The sequence below is a fragment of the Oncorhynchus mykiss genome, chromosome 12 (genome assembly GCF_013265735.2).
Source record: "Oncorhynchus mykiss isolate Arlee chromosome 12, USDA_OmykA_1.1, whole genome shotgun sequence".
Taxonomy (NCBI): Eukaryota; Metazoa; Chordata; class Actinopteri; order Salmoniformes; family Salmonidae; genus Oncorhynchus; species Oncorhynchus mykiss.
The window spans coordinates 49,902,995-49,930,654 of record NC_048576.1 but is presented as its reverse complement, the minus strand read 5'-3'; the positions used below and the strand labels follow the sequence as shown (position 1 = coordinate 49,930,654).

General features: G+C 45.6%; 1 protein-coding gene across 2 annotated transcripts in view; it reads left to right on the top strand.

The window, feature by feature from the left end:
• Positions 1–27,660, top strand: part of LOC110537725 (protein Jade-1) — a 141,522-nt gene that overhangs the window by 62,974 nt on the left and 50,888 nt on the right. For both annotated transcript variants that reach the window (XM_036937731.1, XM_036937730.1), the window contains 5 exons: positions 14,615–14,802; positions 16,481–16,692; positions 17,545–17,712; positions 19,170–19,286; positions 24,347–24,943. In XM_036937731.1, coding sequence (XP_036793626.1) covers positions 14,615–14,802; positions 16,481–16,692; positions 17,545–17,712; positions 19,170–19,286; positions 24,347–24,943 — 1,282 coding nt within the window. The remainder of the gene's footprint in view (positions 1–14,614; positions 14,803–16,480; positions 16,693–17,544; positions 17,713–19,169; positions 19,287–24,346; positions 24,944–27,660) is intronic.

Sequence of the window (27,660 nt, the reverse complement as noted above, 5' to 3'; positions counted from 1 at the left end):
CCACCTGTGCTCCCCAGGGATTTGACCAGTTGTTAACGTGTTCACAATGACGCAATTAAGGAGGACAGCTTCTTGCGAGTTTAGATATTCCCACCACAAACTCCCATGCAAAGGCCCTTTTACTATGACGAAATGAAAAGAGCTCAGCGTTTTTAGCGCTCCCTGTTAGTTAATATTCACGTTCGGCAAATACTTTTCTCTCCAGCTAAACCCGGAGCCTAACGCATAATTGAATGGACCTCCACTGGTTCAAGATGCTCCCAAATGGCACCTTATTCCCTTTCTAGTGTCGTACTTTTGACCAGGGAACATAGGGGCCCGGTACTCATTTTGAGTGCCTGTATTTTTTTTTAACCAATATTCTATATGAGGTGCCAGTACTCAAGCGGTAGAAAATTCCAGGTTGCAGTACTTTTGTACCCGGCCCAATTCAATAACTCCACTCTTTATGCCACACATTTTCATCAACTTTCTGCTTGTGTGGAGATGATTGATGATGGAGACTGGTGGATGAATGCAATGCCTGGCTGTTGTTATGGTGCTTTACCTGGGAAAGAGCAATAATGGGGAAAACAGCTTTCTGAGAACTGTTAGATCACCATCTCTACCAGGAAGCTGTAACATGTAGCCTAATCACTTATACAAACAGGCAGGCGCGTGCACACACATACATGGAAACACAGCGCACACACTTACACAACACACACACACCAATTTGTGAATACTGTCCATACATGTAATGAGGACTCGGGCTCTCAGAACATGAGCAATAGCTTGCTTTCTCTTGCTATCACTAGACAACTACACGCAAATGTGCAGGTGCATTGAATAGAAACTTGTGGTACATAAGTACTGACACACTTTCATTTTCATAAACACCCTGTACACACACACATCATGCAGTGCTGATAGATAAAACCACTCAACATGTTTTCCAACGTCTTGCACTCCCTTATTTTCTTCCACCTGTTTGATTGAATATGAATGGTGGAAAATATATAAATGAGCTGTACAGCTGCTGCACACAGAAATGAATGTGGGTCCTGCAATATGGATTTGGAACTGGCAGAAAACAATGGAGGCGTTTCCCCTTTCTCTCTCTCTTTCTCTCTCGCTCCATCTTTCTCTCTCTCTCGCGCTCCATCTTTCTCTCTCTCCATCTTTCTCTCTCTCTCTCGCTCCATCTTTCTCTCCCTCTTTCTCACTTCTCTTGCGGACTGATGTTGCATAATCGTTTATGTAAAGAGGTATTCGTTCTTCCTCTAGAGGGTTTGTGTCTTCAACACACACTGACCTGCCGTTAAGCGCTAGCTAGCTAGCAGCCTGACTGTTAGCATACGTGTAGCCTGTTTAGCAGCTAACTCGACGCTTCCCTGCCTGCTTGCCTGGCACTCCCTCCCTCCTCTTTAGCCTCCTAATCAAGGGGACAAACACAGGGACGCTAGCTCTCTGCTGAATTTCTTCACACTGCAGTGTTTTAGCAACAAAAAAGGAGGGGGGGGGGGGGGGGGGGGGAGACAGAAGGGAGGAGGTGGATGCAAACACTGAGGGAGCTGTGAGACCTGAAGCAAGGTCCTGGCGCGGTGCCAGTCCTGCTCTCTGGGCAGCAGCAGCCTCTCAGCCTTCCCTTCCCTGTCTCCTGGCTCGCAACTGACTCAGTGGAAAATGTGAATGAAAACATTCCCCAAGCCCCTAACACAAATCACTTTTCTCCCTACCCCACTCCACCCCTCAAAACCCCCCAAGCGGGATTATTATGTTCCTTTTTTTGGGGAGTGGGAAGGGGGCTTGCGATTTAGTGTTTTTCTGTGTAGGGTAACTGCCAGAGTTTTGGGAAGAAGAAGAAGAGAAAACAAATGGGGACGAAAACAGATAAAAGGCTAGTAGGAGGAGTAAAACGTAAAACCCTAGCCGGCTAGACTGATTCTTCTTGTTGTGAGAGTGACTCTGTAGTAAGGAGGCACAGGAATATGGCTCTTAATAAGGCTCAGCCATATCCATGACAACACGCTTGGCATTCCTGGGCAGACCGCATTGGCATCTGAAGGAATCACAAAATGGCAGCACACAAAAAGACTCAGTCGGGGCTCCGGTTAACCCTCTGTGTGCCACGCCTGACGACTTCGGAGAAAGAGACACTGTTGTTATCTGCTTTTGTCTAGTGCTTGATTTAAAATAAAAAAAAATGATCCCCACATTCTGATTCGGTTTAGGCTAGTTGTCATTGTGAGAGAGGCTAAATTGTTTTGTTCTCAAAGTGACTATCCAGCAATAACATCTAAAGTGCAGAGTCATTTTTAATTTATTTAAAATATATATATATTTTATACATATCCTGGTTCCTCATAGAATGAATAAAATTCCACATTTCTCTTGACCCCCTCAATTCATTCTGTTATCAGTGCAAGCTATTTCACTAGAGGTATGAGTGCCAAATGGCACCCTACTCCCTACATACTGCACTACAGTTGACCAGAGCCCTATGGGTCTAGGGCTTTCATCCATTGTGTCACTGGAACATTTGAAAGTCATATCTGACTGCGAGGGTTGCTATGACTCGCGTTAAACACTGTGCCATTTGTCTATCTCGGCGGGGACTTTACTCTGCCGGGGGAAGATGCTGATGCATAACAGTATCTTTCTGATGATTTCAGTTTCTCTGTCTCGATCTGTCTGGGTCTTCCGTCTCTAATTATCTTCCTCTCCTGCATAGGTCAGGTCAATGTTGCAGCTAGTTTAAAAAACACAGACACACACACACACACACACACACACTAGTGATGCGCGGGTTGAATCATGTAGTGCGGTCCCAGAGGTTACATCCGCTGGGCGGACGGGTTTACGGTCATTAAATATCGTGTGGCTGAAGGACATGTGAGTGGTGGTCGGATTGAATAAAGAGAAGCAAAACCTTAAATTCCTTAATGTATAATTGTGCAATTTTATATAGGCTACATTGAGGTTTTTATTTTTGGCTATCTGGTATTACTGCATGAGCCTATATTTTAGGGTTTTAATAGTACACGTGCCAAATAGCCTACACAGCCAATCTTCAGATAATGTTTTTGGGAAGGGCAGAAAAAGTTTACGTCAATCTGCGGAGGCAAAAAGGAGTTTGTCGGAGTGTAATTCAATAAGACAAAAGCTGCGAAAGGTGAGTTGAATATAAAGAGAAGGGAGGGCCAGAAAAGTCATGTCTGGGAAATATTTGGTGAAGTGGTAAAAGAGGATGATAGCAGTGGGATAGATGTGATGATTTATGAGACTCTATCCCAATCTGACAGGATTCTGAATAGGGCTATGGCATGTCAAGGGTTAATGCCTGCCGTTTTAGATGGGTTAAATGGAAACTAAAATCTGGACATTGACTAACCAGAATAGACTACTGTTTGTGGGTAAACTAAAGTCCTCTGATGATACTAGTCCCGTGCGACTCAACATCCCTGTGTTTTGAGGAAATGTCTTGAGTTTGACAGGTGTTACTCGCGGTTTGAGCAAGAAGACAATAACTGAGTCGATAAATTGAACGCAATGCTGTGCGTAGTGCATTCGGAAAGTATTCAGACCCCTTGACTTTTTTTTACATTTTGTTACGTTATTCAAAAATGTATTAAATGAAAAATATTCCTTAATCTACAAACAATACCCCATGATGACAAAACAAAAACAGACTTGTAGATATTTTTGCAAAGGTACAAATAATAATACAAACTTAAAAACGATCACATTTACGTAAGTATTCAGACCCTTTACTCAGTACTTTGTTGAAGCACCTTTGGCAGCGATTACAGCCTCGAGTCTTCTTGGGTATGACGCTATTAGCTTGACACACCTGTATTTGGGGAGTTTCTCCCATTCTTCTCTGCAGATCCTCTCAAGCTCTGTCAGGTTGGATGGGGACCGTCACTGTACAGCTATTTGCAGGTCTCTCCAGAGATGTTAGATTGGCATCAAGTCCGGGCTCTGGCCCTGCCACTCAAGGATATTCAGAGACACCAGAACAGAGAATCTTGTTTCTCATGATCTGAGAGTTCTTTAGGTGCCGTTTGGCAAACTCAAAGCTGGCTTTCATGTGCTTTTTACTGAGGAGTGGCTTCTGTCTGGCCACTCTACCATAAAGGCCTGATTGGTGGTGTGCTGCAGAGAGGATTTTCCTTCTGGAAGGTTCTCCCATCTCCACAGAGGAACTCTAGAGCTCTGTCAGAGTGACCATTGGGTTCTTGGTCACCTCCCTGACCAAGGCCCTTCTCCCCTGATTGCTAATTTTGGCTGGGCTGCCAGCTCTAGGATGCACTGTCAACTGTGGGACCTTATATAGACAGACAGGTGGGTGCATTTCCAAATAATGTTCAATCAATTGAAGTTACCACTGGTGGACTCCAAGTTGTAGAAACATCTCAAGGATGAGCAATGGAAACGGGACGCAACTGAGCTCAATTTCGAGCCTCATAGCAAAGGATCTGAATACTTATGTAAATAAAGGCATTTCTGTTTTGAATTGTTAATACATTTCGCCTTGTCATTATGGGGTATTGTGTGTAGATAGAGGATTTGTTGTAATGTAACAAAATGGGGAAAAGGTCGAGGAGTCGAATCAATGAGATGAGATTGGAGATGTTGGTTAGAGCTGCCATGCCCTATTAAAAACCCTCACAAAAAAAGAAGCATTGCCTGATGTGAACCATGCCTTGAACAAAATAGTTCTCAGAAGACCCAAGATTAAGAATTGTTGCCTTGCATAAAGCTGGAAAAGGTTACAAAAGTATTTACTGTTGCTACTCTCCCTAGGAGTGGCCGTCCTGCAAAGATGACTGCAAGAGCACAGCGCAGAATGCTCAATGATGTTAAGAAGAATCCTAGAGTGCCAGCTAAATACTTACAGAAATCTCTGGAACATGCTAACATCTCTGTTGACAAGTCTACAATACCTGAAACACTAAACAAGAAGAATGGTGTTCATGGGAGGACACCACAGATGAAGCCACTGCTGTCCAAAAGAAACCCCATTGCTGCACGTCTGAAGTTTGTAGAAGAGCACCTGGTTTTTCCACAGCGCTACTGGCAAATTCTGTGGACAAATGAAACTAGAGTTGTTGTTTGGAAGGAACACATAACACTGTGTCGAGGGGGGAAAAAGGCACAGCACACCAACATCAAAACCTCATCCCAACTGTAAAGTATGGTGGAGGGAACATCATGATGTGGGGCTGCTTTGCTGCATCAGGGCCTTGACAGCTTGCTATCATTGACAGAAAAACTTGGGAATTCATTTATCAAGATAGTCTAACATTCTCCTGCAAAATATCTGCCAATTGAAGCTCAACAGATGTTGGGTGACGCAACAGGACAACAACCCAAAACACAGAAGTAAATCAACAACAGAATGGCTTGAACAGAAGAAAATACGCCTTCTGGAGTGGCCCAGTCAGTCCTGACCTCAACACAGTTGAGATGCTGTGGCATGACCTCCAAGAGCAGTTCACACCAGACATCCCAAGAATATTGCTGAACTGGAAGAGTTTTGTAAAGAGGAATGGTCCAAAATTCCTCCTGACCATTGTGCAGGTCTGATCTACAACTACAGAAAACGTTTGGTTGAGGTTATTGCTGCCAAAGGAGGGTCAACCAGTTATTAAATCCAAGGGTTCCCGCATTTTTTCCCACCATGCACTGTGAATGTTTACACGGTGTGTTCAAAAAAAGACATAAACATATAATTGCTTGTGTGTGTTTTAGTTTAAGCAGACTGTGTTTTGTCTATTGTTGTGACCTAGATGAAGATCAGATAAAAATGTATTGACCAATTTATGCAGAAATCCAGGTATTTCCAAAGGGTTCACATACTTTTTCTTGCCACTGTACATAACCAATGTTCTCTGGTAGTATTAGTCCCGTGCGACGAATAGGGCTGTAGCCTTAACCCCTGCAGAATGAAGCATTCACACCAAATGTAGGCAAAATGTGGACTTTGGAACAGAAGTGGAGAAATTATAATTGATTTCTTTCTGCTTCTTGAGAGAATGCAATGCTCAGTTAGATATCATCTGTAGAGGTGCTGTCTTCATCATAAAAGCTGATCATATTTCAAGCACATAAAATATGCATCGAAGCCGAACTGAAATCTTATCAGAACACGTTGGGTCGTTTTCACATATTTCTTCACTTACAACCAGTCAAACTAATGTCATTTAGACATTTTCCACAGAAAATCTTTCCCGTTTTTTTTTTTGCTTTATTGTATTTTCTCCCCAATACATAAGTGTCTTTCCTCCGTGAAAGATGAGAGAATTCACCGACGTCAACTGGATTGAAGCATTCATTCTATCCATCTATTACATTATTCTGTTGAGTAAGGGTTTATTTAGTCTTCTAGGGCAACATGTCATGACAGAGAAGAGGCTACCTGTATCTAATAATAGACATGTTGACTAACACACAGCCGACCAAAATGTCTGAAATTATAAGCAGAAACGTATCTACATCAGGCACCCTCTGTCAAAAAATTGGTCTGCCATCTTTGGCTGTAGCCGACAACACATTTTCTATATTTGCAGGTTGGGGTTGGGTGCGGGCCTCAGATTTTCATTTCATCACATAGTCGGGTGGTTGCGGATGGGTTATTAGCAATTGCAAACAGCTGACCCTTGCACCAGAAACACACACACACACACAGACATCTAAGCCAGTCCCAGACATGGGTGCCCCTGCCTTTGTCACTCCGGGGTAGGAAGCCCCGCAGAAGCCTGGCCTGATTGTTCCGGTTGGCTGCTCTGTGGATGTAGGTGGGGGTGGGAATGGGGTCATCTGAGGATGAAGGGCAGGGGTGGGCACAGTGGAACACCTCATACGTCCTGGCAGAGTTGGCACAAGAGATTGGGAAAGAGACATGAAAAGATGGAGATGGGGGGGGGGGGGGTGTATTATGAGACAGAAGCAGAGATTTCCCACAGTGTTTTACTGCAACATTTCAATGTACCGTTGTGCTGTTGTAGTTCAGTCTCTTAACATTGTCTAGCACTACGGTGAAAACTGTGAGTGGGAGTCTCCACTTTTTCCATTTCCTAACAAACACCAACGCGCACCTGTAAATGACTAGCTTAAGATAGATCTACTGTGTTTTCCCTTCCTCTGACAGAACAAAAACAGAACAGAAACGGAACAGAAACATGAGCCGGTGTTCCCATGCCTGCTGGTGGCCTTGTCTGTCCATCTCTGCCCCCACCGGGTTGAATAAAGCACTGTGTTGTTTCTGTCCCTCTGTGAAATGTCATTCACATCAGAGGTGTTGGGGGGGAAAAAACATGTTATCCAGGAAGATGATAAATCAGTGGGTGGTGTTTTGATCTGAGTCCCAAATGGCACCCTATTCCCTACTTAGTGCTGTTTGGGACGCGGCCCTTTTGCACTTGCTGTGGTGTGAAGTACATTTACTGTCTGTTAAACGCGGCGACACGCTTGCAACCTTCTGGTCATGACATTAGCTCTCCGCATATCTTCAACCCACATCCCACCCCTGGTGAAGGTTGCTGGCCTAACTGTGCTGAGAACTGCCCTCGAGGTAGACGTCTAGGATCAGGTTACCCAACACCGAAACTAAACCACAACCATGAGGGGATGATCACATATAGTACCCGTCAACAGTTTGGACACATCTACTCATTCCATCGTTTTTATTTTATTTTTAGTGTTTTCTACATTGTAGAATAATAGTGAAGACATCAAAATGATGAAATAACACATATGGAATCATGTAGTAACCAAAAAAGTGTTAAACCAATCAAAATATATGTTATTTGAGATTCTAGTAGAAAGTAGCCACCCTTTGCCTTGATGACAGCTTTGCCCACTCTTGGCATTCTCTCAACCTGCTTCACCTGGAATACTTTTCCAACAGTCTTGAAGGAGTTCCCACATATGCTGAGCACTTCTTGGCTGCTTTTCCTTCACTCTGCAGTCCAACTCATCTCAAACCATCTCAATTGGGTTGAGGTTGTGTGATTGTGGAGGCCAGGTCATCTGATGCAGCATTCCATCACTCTCCTTCTTGGTCAAATAGCCCTGTGTTGGGTCATTGTCCTGTTGAAAAACAAATTATAGTCCCAGTAAGTCCAAACCAGATGGGATGGCATATCGCTGCAGAATGCTGTGGTAGACATGCTGGTTAAGTGTGCCTTGAATTCTAAATAAATCACAGATAGTGTCACCAGCAAAGCACCATCACACCACCTCCTCCAGGCTTCACAGTGGGAACCACACATGCAGAGATCATCTGTTCAGCTACTCTGCTTCTCACAAAGACACAGCGGTAGGAACCAAAAATGTCAAATTTGAACTTTTCGGACCAAAGGACAGATTTCCACCGTTCTATTGTCAATTGCTCGTGTTTCTTGGCCCAAGCAAGTCTCTTCTACTTATTGGTGTCCTTTAGTAGTTATTTCTTTGCAGCAATTTGACAATGAAGGCTTGATTAACACATTCTCCTCTGAACAGTTGAAGTTGAGATGTCTGTTACATGAACTCTGTGAAGCATTTATTTGGGCTGCAATTTCTGAGGTAGGTAACTAATGAACTGATCCTCTGCAGCACAGTAACTCTGGGTCATCCTTTCCTGTGTTGGTCGTCATGAGAGCCAGTTTCATCATAGCGCAACTGCACTTGAAGAAACTTTCAAAGTTCTTGAAATTCTCCACATTGACTGGCCTTCATGTCTTAAAGTAATGTTGGACTGTCGTTTCTCTTTGCTTATTTGATCTGTTCTTGCCATAATATGGACTTGGTCTATTACCAAATAGGGCTATCTTCTGTATACCACGCCTACCTTGTCACAACACAACTGATTGGTTCAAACACATGAAGAAGGAAAGAAATTCCACAAATAAACTTTTTAAAAAGGCACACCTGTTATTTGAAATGCATTCCAGGTGACGACCCCATGAAGCTGGTTGAGAGAATGCCAAGAGTGTGCAAATCTGTCAAGGCAAATCTGTCAAGGCTACTTTGAACTATCTCAAATATAAAATATATTTGGATTTGTTTAACGCTTTTGGTTACTACATGATTCCATATGTGTTATTTCATAGTTTTGATGTCTTCACTATTATTCTACAATGTAGAAAATAGTGAAAATAAGGAGAAACCCTTGAATGAGTAGGTGTGTCCAAACTTTTGACTGGTACTGTACATTATAAATATCAAACCCTCTATCACTGGTTAGGGGAAACTGCTATCTCCCTGAAGTTTGAACCAAGGCCCTGTCCAAACACGTTTTAAAATATGCCATTCCTTCCTTTTAGAAATCGCTCATCTGTTATGACATTGGTTAAGAGTTGTGGAAGCTATGCTGTGTGAGAACCTATCCAATCCTTTCTACATCAGTGATCATCTCAAGGAAGGATGCAACTTCAGAAGTTTTCCAAACAAGGCCGTAGTTGTGTGGGGTAGGAAGAGAAAATGAGAGCTGACAGTGTAGCACCCGAAATGTTCCTGTGGGTTGCAGACCGGCTGATGGAGTCAGCTCTCTCTGCTCTGGCCCGGCAACATGCTCGCCCACTTTCTCGTCCCCGGCCAGACCCAGCCGTGACTGGGCAGGTTCGGCCCCCGGGCCCGGCGCGTCTGCCACCTGATTGGCTTAGTGGGGGTGGTGGCCAGAGGGGGTCACAAAGGTCTGCTTTGTGCGTCTGCTGCCTGAGATGCTGCGGCCCCTCTATTTTCTCTCTCCACACTAGCCCTCTCTGATTCTATCTCCCGTCCTCCCTCTTCACTCACTAGCACTCCTAACACACTGCCCCTTTTTTGTACAGTAGCTCGCTCTCTCTCTGAGCCTCGCACGGAGGGTACAGTAGCCGCAAGATACACACACTCCAGATCCCCCAAGGCCAGTCAGTGTGCAATAAAACCCAAAGCCACATCCCCTCTGGGTCTGGGATGGCGTGAAGGGAAGCATGTACTGGTGTTCGGTCGGAGGAGCTGAGAGTCTGAAGCCCTTTTGTTGTGTAATTCAGCTCACCCCACGCTCCAGATAAATATTCCACAGGGCAAAGAAGGATCAAAAGCTGCCTCTGCTGTGAAGCCAGGACTCAAAGGAGAGCGAGGGAATATCCAAATATTTTTAGTTTCCCCACTTCTGTCTTGGGCACTTACTTTCCTTAGACAGGAGTGATGGTAACTTGGAACCTAGGATTTAGTCAATAATATAGCAATGATGAACACTTTAATCCTTACGTGACTTCCATTTACAGTGAGGGCATACATTTCAGTACATGTGATCACTGCGGGAGTTGAACCCACAACCTTGTTGTTGCTAGCGCCACACTCTTACCAACTAGACCAGTGTTTCCCAACCCTGGTCCTTGAGTACCTTCAACGGTATACATTTCTATTGCAACCCTGGACAGACGCACCTGATTCAACTTGCCCACTAAATCCTCAAGCCCTCAATGAGCTGAATGAAGTGTGTTTGTTCAGGGCTACAACAACAAACAAAAAAAACGTGTACTGTTGGGAAAAGCTGAACTCGACCACGTGACACCAGACCAGCATGCATTTGTCTGCCAGTGATGCCATGTAAGGATTGCGCAACAACAAAATAACAACAGTCACTACAGCTCCCTTCGTAGTCAGCTTATTGAAGACGGATTTCCAGTTAACTGAAGATGGGTAGCTAGGACACATTTGCCCCTCTAATTTTACTGTCTGTCCCCTCATATCTAGAGTTAGATCTGTCTGGATTTGTTGTTTGTTGTTTCATCATCTCTGTTGACCTGAGTCATCTCGCCCTCCTGCCCACATCGCTGTGACTCCACCCAGTCTGGCAGCCCAGAACAACTCTTCCCTCCTCTTCTCTTTCGCTCTGTCCTCTCTTACTGTCTGTTTAATCTCTCTGTCATCTTACTGTCTCGCTGTTTTCTCTCTGTTCTCTCTTACTGTCTCTCTGTTTTTGGCTCTCTTTGTCCTCTCTTACTGTCTGTTTAATCTCTCTGTCCTCTTACGGTCTGTTTTCTCTCTCTGTCCTCTTACTGTCTGTTTAATCTCTGTTCTCTCTTACTGTCTGTCTCTATTTTCTATGTACTCTCCCATCCCTCCCTCCCTCTCGTTCGCTCATTGTTTATGTAGCCTGTGTTCAGGACATGTGACCCTGGCCAGAGAGAACACACCGTTCTCTCACCTCACCCCTGTGGTTTCCCTCCACTTTCACAAGATATCTACAGTCAGCCACTGTACATACAGTGGGGCAAAAAAGTATTTAGTCAGCCACCAATTGTGCAAGTTCTCCCACTTAAAAATATGAGAGAGGCCTGTAATCTTCATCATAGGTACACTTCAACTATGACAGACAAAATGAGAAAAAAAAATCCAGAAAATCACATTTATGAATTTATTTGCAAATTATGGTGGAAAATAAGTATTTGGTCACCTACAAACAAGCAAGATTTCTGGCTCTCACAGACCTGTAACTTCTTCTTTAAGAGGCTCCTCTGTCCTCCACTCGTTACCTGTATTAATGGCACCTTTTTGAAGTTGTTATCAGTATAAAAGAAACCTGTCCACAAGCTCAAACAGTCACACTCCAAACTCCACTATGGCCAAGACCAAAGAGCTGTCAAAGAACACCAGAAACAGAATTGTAGACCTGCACCAGGCTGGGAAGACTGAATCTGCAATAGGTAAGCAGCTTGGTTTGAAGAAATCAACTGTGGGAGCAATTATTAGGAAATGGAAGACATACAAGACCACTGATAATCTCCCTCGATCTGGGGCTCCACGCAAGATCTCACCTCGTGGGGTCAAAATGATCACAAGAACAGTGAGCAAAAATCCCAGAACAACACGGGGGGGACCTAGTGAATGACCTCCAGAGAGCTGGGACCAAAGTAACAAAGCCTACCATCAGTAACACGCTACGCCGCCAGGGACTCAAATCCTGCAGTGCCAGACGTGTCCCCCTGCTTAAGCCAGTACATGTCCAGGCCCGTCTGAAGTTTGCTAGAGAGCATTTGGATGATCCAGAAGAAGATTGGGAGAATGTCATATGGTCAGATGAAACCAAAATATAACTTTTTGGTAAAAACTCAACTCGTTGTGTTTGGAGGACAAAGAATGCTGAGTTGCATCCAAAGAACACCATACCTTCTCCATACCCATGTGCATGGGGGTGGAAACATCATGCTTTGGGGCTGTTTTTCTGCGAAGGGACCAGGACGACTGATCCGTGTAAAGGAAAGAATGAATGGGGCCATGCATCGTGAGATTTTGAGTGAAAACCTCACATCAGCAAGGGCATTGAAGATGAAACGTGGCTGGGTCTTTCAGCATGACAATGATCCCAAACACACCGCCCTGGCAACGGAGGAGTGGCTTCGTAAGAAGCATTTCAAGGTCCTGGAGTGGCCTAGCCAGTCTCCAGATCTCAACCCCATAGAAAATCTTTGGAGGGAGTTGAAAGTCTGTGTTGCTCAGCAACAGCCCCAAAACATCACTGCTCTAGAGGAGATCTGCATGGAGGAATGGGCCAAAATACCAGCAACAGTGTGTGAAGACTTACAGAAAACGTTTGACCTCTGTCATTGCCACCAAAGGGTATATAACAAAGTATTGAGAAACTTTTTGTTATTGACCAAATACTTATTTTCCACCATCATTTGCAAATAAATTCATAAAAAATACTACAATGTGATTTTCTGGATTTTTTTCCTTCTCAATATGTCTGTCATAGTTGAAGTGTACCTATGATGAACATTTCAGGCCTCTCATCTTTTTAAGTGGGAGAATTTGCACAATTGTTGGCTGACTAAATACTTTTTTGCCCCACTGTAGATGCACTATGCTGGAAATGATAGAGACAGAGGAGCATTAGGTTAGCCACCTTCTGTCTGCGTCTTTGCAAACTTCACGATGTGAATCTCGCTGATCACCACTTCAGACAATTCACACTTCCTGTAGCTCTGAACACCTTTTAGGCTAGCTTATCTTGCCTGGGGATTTAATTACAGTTATTGAAGCTTGGGGGGGGGGGGGTGCAACGGACAGTAGAGGGGGGGGGGGGGGGGGGGGTGCAACGGACAGTAGAAGGGGGTTATCTAATGAAAAGATAACCAACGTAATAAGGCACAACAACTCTGTATGAAAATGTACGGAATGATTCTCTTCCCCCGCGTGCGAATGTAAGGCACTCACATTTGATATTTTCCTGTTTTTCAAAATATTTTTAGATGGAGATCACAGTGTCTGTGGTGGCGGAGGGATGGAGACAACAGGCTGCTAGCAGCAGTAAGGCAGCTGTAGGGGGATTTCTCAGGCCTCACACTATTTGCATGGTTTTTACATCAGATGTGTCGGCCAGGGAAGTGGAGGAAGTGTGGGGAGCAAAGTGTCTGTGCGTCCCAAATGGCAAGCTATTCCCTATACTGTGCACCACTTTTGACCTGAGCACCGCGAGGAATATGATGCCATTTTGGGACACGCAGCGTGCCTGTGTATAAACAGCCTGTACGCTACCCACCCTCCGACGCAGTGAGGCAGGAGCCATGGTGATGTTGAGGATATGACCCGTTTAAGATTAGAGACCGAATCTGTCATTATCCCGTTGGCTTCCCACTCACTCAAAGGTCACGATTTGAGTACAGGTGGAGGAGATGACGAGGTGCGAGTGTGTGTGTGTGTATCCATCCGTGTGTGTTTTTGTTTCTTTGCGCACTGATAGGACTGGAAAACCCTAGGTTGTGTACCGGTCTGGGAACAAGCGTTGATGTGTGTGGTAACTGGGCGGGAAAAAATAGTCCGGCCCAGGAAATAATTCAAGTAAACCTATTTGACCTCAGTCTTGCAATGTCGATAAGTAAAAAACGCTGCGTGTGTACAGCCATTCCCAACATCAGAATGCAATGTTCCCATTCCACACAAGCATACTAATGATTAGGATTCACAATATATTAGTAGTCCCCAACAACTCGTGTTAACCAAACAAACCCGAAGTAGATCACAATGACAACAAATGTAAATCATTTGTTCAGCTAGTTGTGTCAGTTAATTCTGTCCATTGAACTCCAATGGAGAAAAACATAGATTTGACTCTGTGTGTGTGTGAGAGCGGGAGATCCTTACAGAAATGTTTACGCTAATGGGCTCCCCTCCCAGTGGGTCAAGTGGCGTTCCCTGACCCCATTTCCCATGGCATAGTAAGAAGGGCATGAGGCGCCGTGGGGAGGGAGGAGAGTGACACGCTGCTCAGACAGAGAAGATGATGACTCCAGCTATGCCCCCCCCCCCCCAATGGCCTAGGGCTCCCTGTGCGCTGCTGACATACCCCCATGTCTGGGCAGACCGACACAACACAGGGCCTGTGTATTGAACAGAGGGGCTGTTCGGGCTGTACTGTAGGAATGTCAGGATGACACGCTATGGTCCCAAAGGACACCCTGTTCCCTGTGTAGTGCACTACTTTTGACCAGAACCCTGGTGGGGCCCTGATCAAACGATTCCTTTGACTGGCTCATAAGTCCAAGGAAATGTTTATTTCCTTCACTGTACGTGTTTCAGTCAGTTAATGAAATAGAAATGGAGTAAAAGTTAAAACGGTGTGTTTTCTCTTGCTGTCTCTCTCTGTGTGTGTTGACAGGATGCTACCGGAGGTGGGGCGTATCCCGTTCTACTGGCCTGTGCAGGGCCAAGGCCGGGGGTGTGTGCTGGGCCTGGGGCTGAGCCAGAGGGACATGAAGACCACCGATGAGCCCCACAGTCGCTATGACCTGGATGACATGGACGTGTCCTGGCTGGAGCTGGTCAACCAGGAGTTCAGGGAACTGGGTGAGAGACTTCTTCGGAGTCCTAACCCGGCACCGTTTAGAGTTGCACTACTTTTGAGCAGGGTCCATAGGGCTCTGGTCAAATGTAGTGCACTATGTAAGGGAATAGGGTTCCATTTGGAATGAGAACCTTCAAGTCAACGTCAACAGGACTTTATTAGCCTATCGATCTGTTAGTTTGAGCATTTAGTCTAGAATGTGACGCAAAAGCTCGTAAAACAACTCACACACACTTACTGGGCTACTGTGGATAAGCATTTTACGAGCTATTGTATGACCATCCTGCAGTATGACCGTACTATTGTACCTCTACTCCATTGTGAAAACTTGCGTCCTCAAAACTATAAACTGCAGACACATTTTAAAGGAGAAAACGCATCGCACCGAGTGACAGTCTGCCGTTCGCCATTTCGGACGTAAGCCAGGGCCTGTGGCCAGGGAGGGTTGGTAGTGCTGGTCAGAGAGGTTCATTCTTTCACCGTTCGGCCGGCGCCGTGTGTTTCAGTGTTTTACTGCCGACATTTTCTCCTGTTTCTCGATGTAGAATCGTGGTTTTGCAAATTACGGGCCGGCACTCTGTTCAGAGGTGCTAAGTACTCTCGGCTGGCCAACGCTACCGGGGTGTCCGTGCCTTAACACTTCACCCTAACACACACAGTCCTCCTCTCCACAACTCCACTACTCCTCATCGCTCTTTTATTGTGGAGTAGTGACATTGGAGAGAGGAGTTTTGGGGGTCAGAAGGGTGTGCCTCCCTGCACTCTGTCCACACAGAGGGATATTCCCACTGTTGAGCCCAGTCTCTATCAACCGCTCTCTAGCTGGCCGGCCGGGGCTACTGTAGCTGACCCTGAAGCTCGCTCTCTCTCCACATCACAGACCCAGTTTATTTACAATCTGATCTTGTGCTCATAGATAAGAAATATAATTGCATTTTTAAATCCCTCAGGCCCGGGCTTATTTACTCTGCTTTTTAAATAGTTTTTCCTCAAATGGGCTGCTTCTCATAACCCCAATGTCTAGACCAAACAAGCACTTGCTTGTTGCCGGGTTACAGTATAATGCCATATCGCAACACCGATAGGCTGATACAGCATGCTCCATCTTTTATTTTGATCTCTCTCTCTCTCGCTTTACCAACATGCCTCACTCCATTTCTCTTTCTCTCGCTCTCTCTCTTTTCCCCACATTAAGTTATGTACTTACACACCCGCGTTCCCACTGAAACGTTTGTTCCTCTAGCCTCTCCCTATTTACAAGATGTAAATGTCACTGGCTCTGAAGTGAATGGTTAACTAAACTCAGCTTCTTCCTGGTTTGCTTTTAAAAACAACTCTTTAATCACTGAACACTGTACAGTATGTAACCCATGGGAGGCCTTTTCCCAGTACTTATAAAACATGGTCTGACACATGGCCGTTTGCTTTCGGGCTGTGGCTGTTGGAATTTGGCAAGAATCCGAAGAAGTACAAGACCAATTTATAGCCGGGGTTTAATAGTACAAAATGTTCTGCGAATGAAAGACAAACAGTTGAGTTAAACACAAAGCACGTGCCAATCCAGTTACTTGAGTTCGATATGAATTCCCATAGGTGACGGCTTAGCCTGAGCCATGTGACTAACTGTGCCCCTCTGTTCCTTCTCTCCCAAACGTATGACTCTGACCCTCCCTCCCTCAGCGCTGCCGGAGCTGGACGAGCTGACCATGGAGCGTGTTCTGGTGGAGCTGGAGAGCCAGTGTGAGGAGAACATGCAGCAGGCCATAGAGACGGAGGAGGGTCTGGGCATCGAGTACGATGAAGACGTGGTGTGCGACGTGTGCCGGTCCCCCGAGGGAGAAGACGGCAACGAGATGGTCTTCTGTGACAAGTGCAACATCTGCGTACATCAGGTGCAGATCAGGGTTGGGTGGAGGTGGGATAGAGGAGGGGACAATTAGAAGTTGTAGGGATATTAAGAGTTGTCTTTTGAAAGAGGGTGTACGTGTTTAGTGAGCGTGAAGTCTGTTTGGGCAGTATTACGGGTGTTTTTGGGGGTCAGGATGCGATTGGGCGGGGGGGGGGGATTTGTAGTTCTTTTGGATCATGGAAAGATTTACATAAAGGTCAAAGGTGGTCATTTAGGTTTGTTTATAGTTGTGGGGAGAAACTGGATACTCTACTCATTTCTTTCTTTGACTACTTACTTCCAACTGTCAGATCATACAGAAACTCTCCCTGTTAATGGAATTCTGGGTATTAGACGACTATAAACAGCAAGAAAAACACGTCCCAGAAATAGAAACATCAACTTCATGTTTTTCGTTTTTTAGACTGGAGTTATTTTTTTGTTTGGGTGGAATGGTGTTAATTGGTTTGACAATCCCCTGACAGTTATACAGCTCTATCAACCTCTTCCGTTCACCACTGTTTTGACATGTTTGAAAATAGTCCCTCATCCTCTCCATCTCCTCCCAATCCTTCTCTTCCCCAATCCCTCTCTCTCCATCTCATCTTTCCCTCTCCTCTCCCTCTCTCTCCATCTCATCTTTCCCTCTCCTCTCCCTCTCTCTCCATCTCATCTTTCCCTCTCCTCTCCCTCTCTCCTCCATCTCATCTTTCCCTCTCCCTCTCTCTCCATCTCATCTTTCCCTCTCCTCTCCCTCTCTCCTCCATCTCCACCACCGTCTTTCCCTTTCCCCCACCCCTCCGTCTCGCCTCCCTCCCTCTCTCACTCTCCTCCCCATCCCTCTGTCTCTCCCCAGGCGTGTTATGGGATCCTGAAGGTCCCACAGGGGAACTGGCTGTGCCGAACCTGCGCCCTGGGGGTGCAACCCAAATGTCTGCTGTGCCCCAAGAGAGGCGGAGCCCTGAAGCCCACCCGCAGTGGAACCAAGTGGGTCCACGTCAGCTGTGCCTTATGGATCCCAGAGGTGAGCCCACTGGGCACACACACCTGCACAGACACACACACACACACACATACGCATACATATTCATACGCACCCCCACATTATACACATGCACACACACATTTATAGACCTTCAATACATGCAATCATATTAATGATTAATATATATGCAAATGCACACGCTCCCACTCCTAAACAAGACAAGCACACACACCTTGAGCATCAACATTACTGGGACAATAAGACAAACATGTGGTTATGCTAAGGCCCGCTGCTCAAAGCGGCGTGAAGCGCTTAGGTCCCTGTTAATGAAGTGCCTTTTGGTGTCCTGAACCCTTTTAGCAATAATTGTATTCTGTCACATTGATTGGACTAATTCTTATCGTTGTTCTTGTTTGTTTTACTTCCCCCACCAACGTCTTTGAATGGAAATTAATTTGCGTCCTGCTCTCTCTCTCTCTCTCTCTCTCTCTCTCTCTCTCTCTCTCTCTCTCTCTCTCTCTCTCTCTCTCTCTCTCTCTCTCTGCACTAAAGACACAGGCAGGGAGGGGTAGTTAATAAGAAGCTGTGGCGGAGATGGGAATTTCACGGGCGTCAGGGGGGCTTTCAGCTTTGAGAGGGTCCGGCATCAGCTGAGGGTGTATCTCTCTCACTTAGTCTTCAAATGCTCGAACCTCCCGCCGTTCTATACCTCTCTCCCCAACCCTCCAACCTCCGCCCTTATTCCAAAATAAGGCCAACTTCAATTTTCCGCCTTTCCCTTCAGGCTTTTGATTTCCTCCTCATTTCCAGTTGTCACTTTTAAATGAAAGCTTTTCATTGCCTTTTGGTAATGTGAACTAATTGGAGCCGGAATAAGGGGAAGGAGCGATTTGAAAAGTAACGCGCGTGCGCGCGCACACACAGAGAGAGAAAGACACTTGGAAAGAGACCCAGTCCTCCATCTTGAGACTTGAAGACTCTTGGATATCCTAATCAAGAGAGGACAAAAGCTAGGGAGGGGAAGGAAGATGGTGATGCCTGCATAGAGCGAGAGAGCATAGCCCTCCACTCTGTGTGAAAGGCCTGGTTCAATGGCTGCAATCAGAATGGGGGAGGATTCACGCAGCATTTCATGGACTATCAGGGAGGGGATGGAGGAAGTCCGGATTGTCTGCCAGTTATTAGGGCCTGGGCATGAAGGATGAGGCCTTTACAGAAATACTCTTTTCAGAGAGAGGAATATGAATGTGGGGGAATGAATGTCGGAAGCTGGGCGGAAGGGAAGAGCCTTTCAAGGGATGACACTGGGCTCTAGGAATATAGACTTCGCAGAGAACGTGACATTCGGTGAAAGAACTACTTACAATCTCAAAGTCTGTATTAACGTCTGTGAAGCAAAGTGCTTGATGAGCATCTGTCAAAACTGTTCTGTGTGTATTAATGTCTTGTAAGACACATCTGTTTTGACTGTGTGTGTGTGTGCGTGTGTTATCTAGGTGAGTATAGGCTGCCCGGAGAAGATGGAGCCCATTACCAAGGTGTCCCACATCCCCTCCAGCCGCTGGGCCCTGTTCTGCAGCCTGTGTCGAGAACACACAGGCACCTGCATTCAGGTGAGCCACACACATTACCAGAAAACACCACTTTACTGCACCAGTACACACAATCGTATCACCAGACAGATGCATTTCTACACAAGCACAAGCACACACACACACACACACACACACACACACACACACACACACACACACACACACACGCAGTAAGCCCCCTTTTTCATATTAGCATTTCAGTGCACCTGCGGGTGTTAAAGATGCCATGAAGGTGTGATAAGGAGTTCTTTATTTTAATTTAAGTTTCCCATTAGCAGCACATACGTGACCCACCATCTATTTTCGGTCTTATGTTTAAAAAAACAACATGTAAATGGTGTTTTTTTGCATTGGATAAAAGTACAGACTCGTAGCTTCAAAATGGCATATCATACATTGTAGTTAGAGGAAACATGAGGAAGTAATACTGCTTTAAAAGTTGATACATTTATAATCGCATTTAGGAGAAAAAAGCATTCAAACATTTTGCTGTGGTTTTCACACTTGCTCTACATGAGTCCTTGGGAAATTTTGGTTTTTAGAAACGTAACAGTTTAACTAAATTCCCCCAAATGATTTTTGTTCTCACCCCTTTAGGCAAACCATTTACAGTATTAAAGTGCCTGTTCTTGTATAATAAAGATAACCTTACACATTGAAGAGCTACAGTGCTGCTCTTTGTTTACGCCCATGTAGCATCGTTCTGAGGCTCTAGACCCACCCATGTGACTGTGGCCATGTGCTGAAGCAGTGAGGTAATGCTTCAAAAAACAACAAAGAAAAGTGATAAAGGCGGTAGCCTAAATTTAGGAAAACTTCAAACACCACAAGGTAAAAACAATATTTAGACCTAGGCCTATATCACAAGGTTATTTCAGTAACTTTGGTTCAGGTTAAGAAGATATGAACAAACGAATCTAGCCTGAGAGCATACTGTACATTCGGAAAGTATTCAAACCCCTTGACCTTTCCCACGTTTTGTTACGTTACAGCCTTATTCTAAAATGGATTTAATAAATAAAAAGAAGCCCTCCTCAATCTGCATACAATACCCCATAATGACAAAGTGAACAACTGGTTTTTAGAAAGGTTTGCAAATGTATTAAAAATAAAAAGGTATTCAGACCCTTTGATATGAGACTTGCAATTGAGCTCAGGTGCATCCTGTTTCCATTGATCATCCTTGAGATGTTTCTACAACTTGATTGGAGACCACCTGTGGTAATTAAATTAATTGGACATGATTTGGGAAGGCACACACCTGCCTATATAAGGTCCCACAGTTGACAGTGAATGTCAGAGCACAAACCAAGCCATGAGGTCGAAGGAATTGTCTGTAGAGCTGTGAGACAGGATTGTGTCTAAGCACAGATCTGGGGAAGGGTACCAAAACATTTCTGCAGCGTTGAAGATCCCTAAGAACACAGTGGCCTCCATCATTCTTAAATGGAAGAAGTTTGGATCCACCAAGACTCTTCCAAGAGCTGGCCAAACTGAGCAATCGGGGGAGAAGTGCCTTGGTCAAGGAGGTGACCAAAAACCCAATGGTCACTCTGACAGAGCTCCAGAGTTCTTCTGTGGAGATGATTGTACTTCTGGAAGGTTCTCCCATCTCAGCAGCACTCCACCAATCAGGCCTTTATGGTAGATTGGCCAGACGGAAGCCACTCCTCAGTAAAAGGGACATTACAGCCTGCGTGGAGTTTGCCAAAAGGCACCTAACGGACTCGGACCATGTGAAACCAGATTCTCTGGTCTGATGAAACCAAGATTCTTTGGCCTGAATGCCACGCGTCACCTCTGGAGGAAACCTGGCACCATCCCTACAGCGAAGCATGGTGGTAGCAGCAGCATGCTGTGTGGTTGTTTTTCAGCGGCAGAGACTGGGAGAGTAGTCAAGATCGAGGGAAAGATGAACGGAGCAAAGTACAAAGAGATCCTTGATGAAAACCTGCTCCAGAGTGCTCAGGACCTCAGACTGGGGCAAAGGTTCACCTTCCAAAAGGACAACAACCCTAAGCACACAGTCAAGACAATGCAGGAGTGGCTTCGGGACAAGTCTCTGAATGTCCTTGGGTGGCCCAGACAGAGCCCGGACTTGAACCCGATCAAACGGCTCTGGAGAGACCTGAAAATAGCTGTGCAGCGACGCTCCCCATCCAACCTGACAGAGCTTGAGAGGATCTGCAGAGAAGAATAGGAGCAACTCCCCAAATCCAGGTGTGTCAAGCTTGTAGCGTCATACCCGAGAAGACTCAAGGCTGTAATCGCTGCCAAAGGTGCTTCAACAAAGTACAGCGTAAAGGGTCTGAATACTTATGTAAATGTAATATTTCAGTTTATTTAGAATACATTTGCAAAAAATGTTTAAAAATCAGTTTTTGCTTTGTCTTGATGGGGTATTGTGTGTGGATTTTATTTATTTTTTTCATTTGTAGAATAAGGCTGTAACGTAATGTGGAAAAAGTCAAGGAGTTTGAATACTTTCAGAATGTGCTGTATATCTGTCCTGCCCTTTGACAGGACAAGGAGGAAGGACATCAACAGTGCACAGCAGCTGAAACCTAGTGACATCTGAGTGAAAGCTCCTTGGCCACAACAACACCAGGCTCCAGACAATTAAAGCTATAAAGGAGGAAAGCAGACAAAAAATAGACAAGACATTAAAACCTTGCATACCAGCAATAATATTCATTGACTCCCAAACAATAAGCTCGAAGTACAAAGACTATTATGGGTTTAAACATGATTTAATTAATGCCCTACAGCTTGTTATTTCCTGTTGACTGCTACAGCTGTATTAAAATGCCCTGTGCACGCTTAATCTGCTTCCATTCCAATAATGGCAATGAAGACAACTAGCTAGATTTAGCTTCGTAATTACCAACTGGCTAGATGTAAATGGTATTCATCTAGCTAGCCAGCGAGTTGAACATGCAAAAAAACCAGTAGCTAGCTATTTAGCGATCATTTCATCGTGGCTATCTAGCTAGCCAACTTAGCATGTCCCTATAACGCAACATGCGGTTTGATTAGCTTGCTAATTGATTTGCGTTCGCACCGCAGTGGCTATTTTCAGTAGCTAGCTAGTTAAACATGAATGACAAACTGGCAAAATGAAAAAGATTGAGGATTATGATAATCAAAATTAACAGCAGAATGCAACTGGCCAGCTCAGCTAGCCGTGTAAACAATGGCTCGTTGCGGGACGAAGCAAACTAGAACGGTACCTGTATGCAACTGTCTAGCTAACTAGCTAGCCATGTAGCGAACAATGTCTAGCAACGAAAACAACTTTTTGATACAATTGAGATAGCTACATGTACATGCGTTATTATCTTGCCATTTTAATTGTAGACTATTACTTGTGTATGGATTATGATGGTTCACGGAAGACAAATCCCCAGATAGCAAGCTGGGCCCGTTTTGACACCAAACAGCTGAAATGGCTACACTAACTAACTGTGTGTGTGTGTGTGTGTGTGTATTCAGTGAATTGCTGTCTGACAAATTATGAATTATGTTTTATTGGAGGATTATTATATTCAAATACTCACTTAAAAAATAAATAAAAAAGTAGCTCATCAATAATTACGTGGTCCCAAATGGCACCCTATCCCCTACATAACACACTACTTTAAGTGCACTATATATGGAATAGGGTGCCATTTTGTGATGCTATGTATGGCTATGGTGCCATAACGTTGATATGTCCAGGAAGGGTACAGTGAAGCAGCAGAGCTCCGTACTTGTATCTTTATCCACTATCCACCAGACAGTGTGATATATTTGGACCGAAAATAACTACTTCCATTTAATGTTTAGCGGACTGACAATGGGAGTCAGTGTGGGGAGCTGGTATTGAGGGCATAACCAAGCTGCAGGGTAAAGAGATGAGGAATAGTGGTTTCCAGTTCTGGCTTATCTCTCTCGCCTCATCATGGCAGACAAAGCCGTATGGGCTCTCAACCCTCAGGAGGGAGACAGCCACTGAGACAAGTGGAATACTCTACTGTGATGAAGAGGGAAAGCATGGAAAGGGAGAGCCAGAGCCACAAGTTCTCTGCTTCAGTGATGGGAGTGCGTTGGGCCTCTGGAGAATGGCGAGAGAGAGGGAGGGATAAAGAGAGAGAATGGGCACAGGAGAGGGCCAGAGTGACAAGTGGGCTGTGATATCTTCTATGAGTTGGGCCTCTGTAGACAGAGCGAAAGAAAGGGAAAGAGGGAGGACGCGACAGAGGAGAGCCAGTTCCCAGGCAGCCACAGGGACACCTTGGCTTTGTCCCACATGGCACCCTATTCCCTACATAGTGCAGTACTTTACCAGAGCCGTATGGGTGTCCCTGTGGGCCCCGGTCAAAAGTACTGCACTAGATAGGGAATAGGGTACCGTTCGGGACGCAGACCCTGAGCTGAGCAGGCCTGTCATTGTCATCCCAGGCCCTTAGAGAATGTGGGCCTCTTGTTCTGCTGCTCTCTGATGGCATGGAAAACACTGCTATAACCCATCCTCCCCTCGTCCCCACATGAGACCTCTCCCAGAGGCAGTCTTTGGTGAGGTCTGAAATGGATAGGCCTGAGGAAAGGCAACAACAGAGGTTTGATTTTTAGACTGCGGTTGTAATGTAGGGAGGCACGGACAGATCTGGGTTTCCTTGTTGTTCTCTGTGGCTTCTGATACTTATAGGAACCAAGATTTTATGTGGATCGTGTTGCCCACAGGCCAGGAGATAGCGGAGCTCCTGTTTGTCTGGGGTAGACAATATAAAGGCAGACCGAGGAAATTTAGCTGAACACTAATTTCTCTGAACACTATCTCTGTCACACATATTTCTCTTTGTGGTGGCAGAGGAAGGAGTTGTGACAGTATTGCGAAGCAGTCATTACCATGTTTGTGTGAAGACAACATCGTCAGGGACAAACTATTGTTTCCCCTACAGATTGCGGGACTGTGTGCCCGTCTTCTGGATGCGTGTTTAACAACTCTGAAGCAGTGTTTGACGTGACACTCATATTGAAACGTATCTTTCCTTTACTCCCTTGTGCTTCCTCTCCTCCTCACCTCCCTCCCTCCCCAGTGCTCCATGCCGTCCTGCATTGTGGCCTTCCATGTGACCTGCGCCTTTGACCATGGCCTTGAGATGCGCACCATCCTGGCAGAGAACGATGAAGTGCGCTTCAAATCCTACTGCCTGGAGCACAGTAGCACTACCGCCCCCGGCAACAGTAACAACGCCATGGCCGGCAACAGTAACCACACCAACAGCGCTGGTGCCAGCAGCAAACCAGACTGGGCTGGACACGGCAACGACCACAGAGCCTCCGTAACTGCGCCGGACCACCACCAAGCGACCAGCGAGCGGCCGCCGGCAGAGCGTCCAGACCGGGACCAGATAGAGCGGGAGAAGGCTAGCCAGCGCAAACAGAAGCTACAGGAGCTGGAGGACGAGTTCTACCGCCTGGTGGACCCCAAAGACGTGGCAGAGAGCCTGGGCCTGCCGGACGCCCACGTGGATTTTCTGTACCAGTTCTGGAAGCTGAGGAGGAAGTCCAACTTCAACCGTCCTCTGGTGACGTTGAAGAGAGACGAGGTCGATAACCTGGCACAGCAGGAGCAGGACGTGCTGTACCGACGCCTCAAACTGTTCACGCACCTACGCCAGGACCTAGAGAGGGTGAGTGGCTGGCACAGGGAAGGTGGGGACAGTGTGTGTGTGTGTGTGTGTGTGTGTGTCGTTTGTTGTTATAATGACATGTGCGTTGGTCTCTCTGTCTGTCCAGCTGTATGGCTTCCACAATCCTGCGTCATCCATTGGGGAGATGGTGAAAGGGCTACATTTGCAATGTAGTCATTTAGCAGACAATCTTATCCAGAGCAACTTACAGTTGTGCGTCCATCTTAGGATAGCTAGGTGAGACAACCACCTGTCACAGTTATAGTAAGTCAATTTTTCCTCAGTAAAGTAGCAATCAGCAAAGTCGGTGCTTGTAATAATAATAATAAAGAAATCCGTAGAGATACTTTACGTCTGTAGTCTGTTAGGCTTTATACCTGAATGATGTTTCAGTAACACTCACACCAACTCTGTCCATAATGTAGTTTGACTGAGACCAGGGGTAGCCTGCCCTGTGCTATCCGCTCAGGATGCCCCGTGCAGCCTCCCCGAGGAAAACAATCAGGGGCTACGTCAGGCAAGGCTCCCGTAAAGTATGTTGTATAGAGTGGAGAGAGGTAGGCAGCTAACTAGGTCCAAATGGCCGATTTAATTACCAGGATGGAGAGGGAGGCTGAGCAGAGCAGACAGACTCAGTGGTCCCCTGAGACACAAACGGGCACGTACACATACAACCTTGCGCGCACACACAGACACACCACAAACGCACGCACATACACACACACACACAGCGCACACCCTCTGTGGTAAAGGCCCACTAATAACCTCAAACGGCAGATCGATGTGTCCAGAGCTCCTCTTTCATTTGAGCCCGCCACTTAGCAACGGGGCCTTTAGATTAAGTGATGCCCGTGTTTGTCACGCAGTTGCTGCCGATCCCATTTCCCTTCTATAGACCTCCCTCCTGAGTCCTGCCACTGCAGGAACATGCGTGGGCCGGGTCTTATCGGGTTATCGCAGCTCTCTATATGCTGCAATACACAACGCTGTCAATGTGCTGGAGTCCCCCCCCCACGCCACAGTACAGAGAATAACAAAAACATGTGATGGTACTAATTTATTTATCCATTAGTCTTAATTGAGTGGTTTTGGTGGTTATAATTAAGTTCGGGGACAAGGGTCGGGTCAAAGGGGAATTGTGCGGGTGGCTCTGTCAGGGGAGGGTTAACAGGCTATTGGAAATACATTTCTATCCTCTTAACCTGAATCATTGGAGTAGTGGAGGATTGGGTTTCTGGGTTGCAAATCCCAATTGGAACTCCTATTCCCTTAATCATGAACTACTTTTGATTGACCGTATGAGCCCTGGTCAAAAGTAGTTGCACTATCAAGGGAATTGGATGCCATTTGGGATTCTTCCCTGCTGCTGCTAATCGGACGGCCACCCCTCCACCTGTTCTCTATCCCCTCACCACCCTGTTTGTTGTCCCCCACGATGAAATCGGTGAGAAGACTGTGGATCTGTTTCCGTACGCTCATACGTTAGTCACAAGCGATATCTCATAGCCGAATCCACTAGTTTGAAGGGGTGTCCACATACTTTTTTGTATATATAGTGGACTTTGCATCCATAGACAGGTCTCTCAACACAATATTTTCCAGGCAAGTACCTTAAACAACATGGCCGCTATTGTCAAATAAACATTCACGTGGGCATGGTCTTGCACATAAATGCATATAAATCAGTCAAGGTTATTTTTATTGTAACAAAATTTGGTGTACATGATGAAAACACTGTCAAGACTCAACAAATCCAAGAACATTCATATCGACCATACAGTGGGGCTATTACAAACTCATGTTTATATCTCTTGATCTGATTGACTCAGAGTAACGAAATTTGGCACACATGCTCAGGGATATGAGTATTTAACCCACACAATATCCCAGACACAACTCGCCCAATGTTGACGAAACTTGGGTGAATGGTGCGTCTTGCCATATAGATCTGACATTTGCAAAATTACACTGATTGGCCCAAGGGGGCGCTGCGTCATTCGTGGGGGGGCGGTGACATGTTGACTGTTACCTTGTTTTAACAGTGGTGGCTTGAGGGCTGGTGCTGGGAAGGCCTAGTCAATGATACACCCCTCAGCAAGAGACAATGGTTGAGCTGAGCAGGGAGTAGGAAGTGTTTAAGTAGACAGGTTTCCTCCCTGCCTTCCCAGTGGCGTGGCAGCCGGGCGGACACTTGGCAAGGAGCTCTTTTTTAAAATTTGCCACGCTCACTGGTTAAATGAGCCAGCCAGGGAGACGTGAGAGTTGAGCGATTTCAGGGGCTGTGATTTCTGTGTTTGCTGTCTGGATTAAACAGCCATGCTGTTACTACTGCTGAGTGATCCTCCAGGCAGGTTCATTGATTCTGTAAGCCCAAGATTTTGAACATTCAGAGCATTGTGTCTTGATAATGAGCTGATTTTTAAATAGAGATTAAAAGGTGTTTTCAGGTGAACGCGGAGCTGTCTACCTTAGTGTTCAGTTCTCCCATAGTGAAATATCTGATGTAGGCCTAGTACTTAGTGTAATAGGCCAGATTTAATCAAATTTGCCGAGCGATATTTAGGCTATGTTGTGTATTTCTTTGTCAGCTAACTAGTCTGCACTCACGTCTTCGTATACCTAGTTCCAATTCATTTGAACGTAGGTAAAAATTATATGAATTTAATTGAGCCCTTCAGCCCTATATTGTGCTTTTTGGTTGCTGTTATCACCAACTG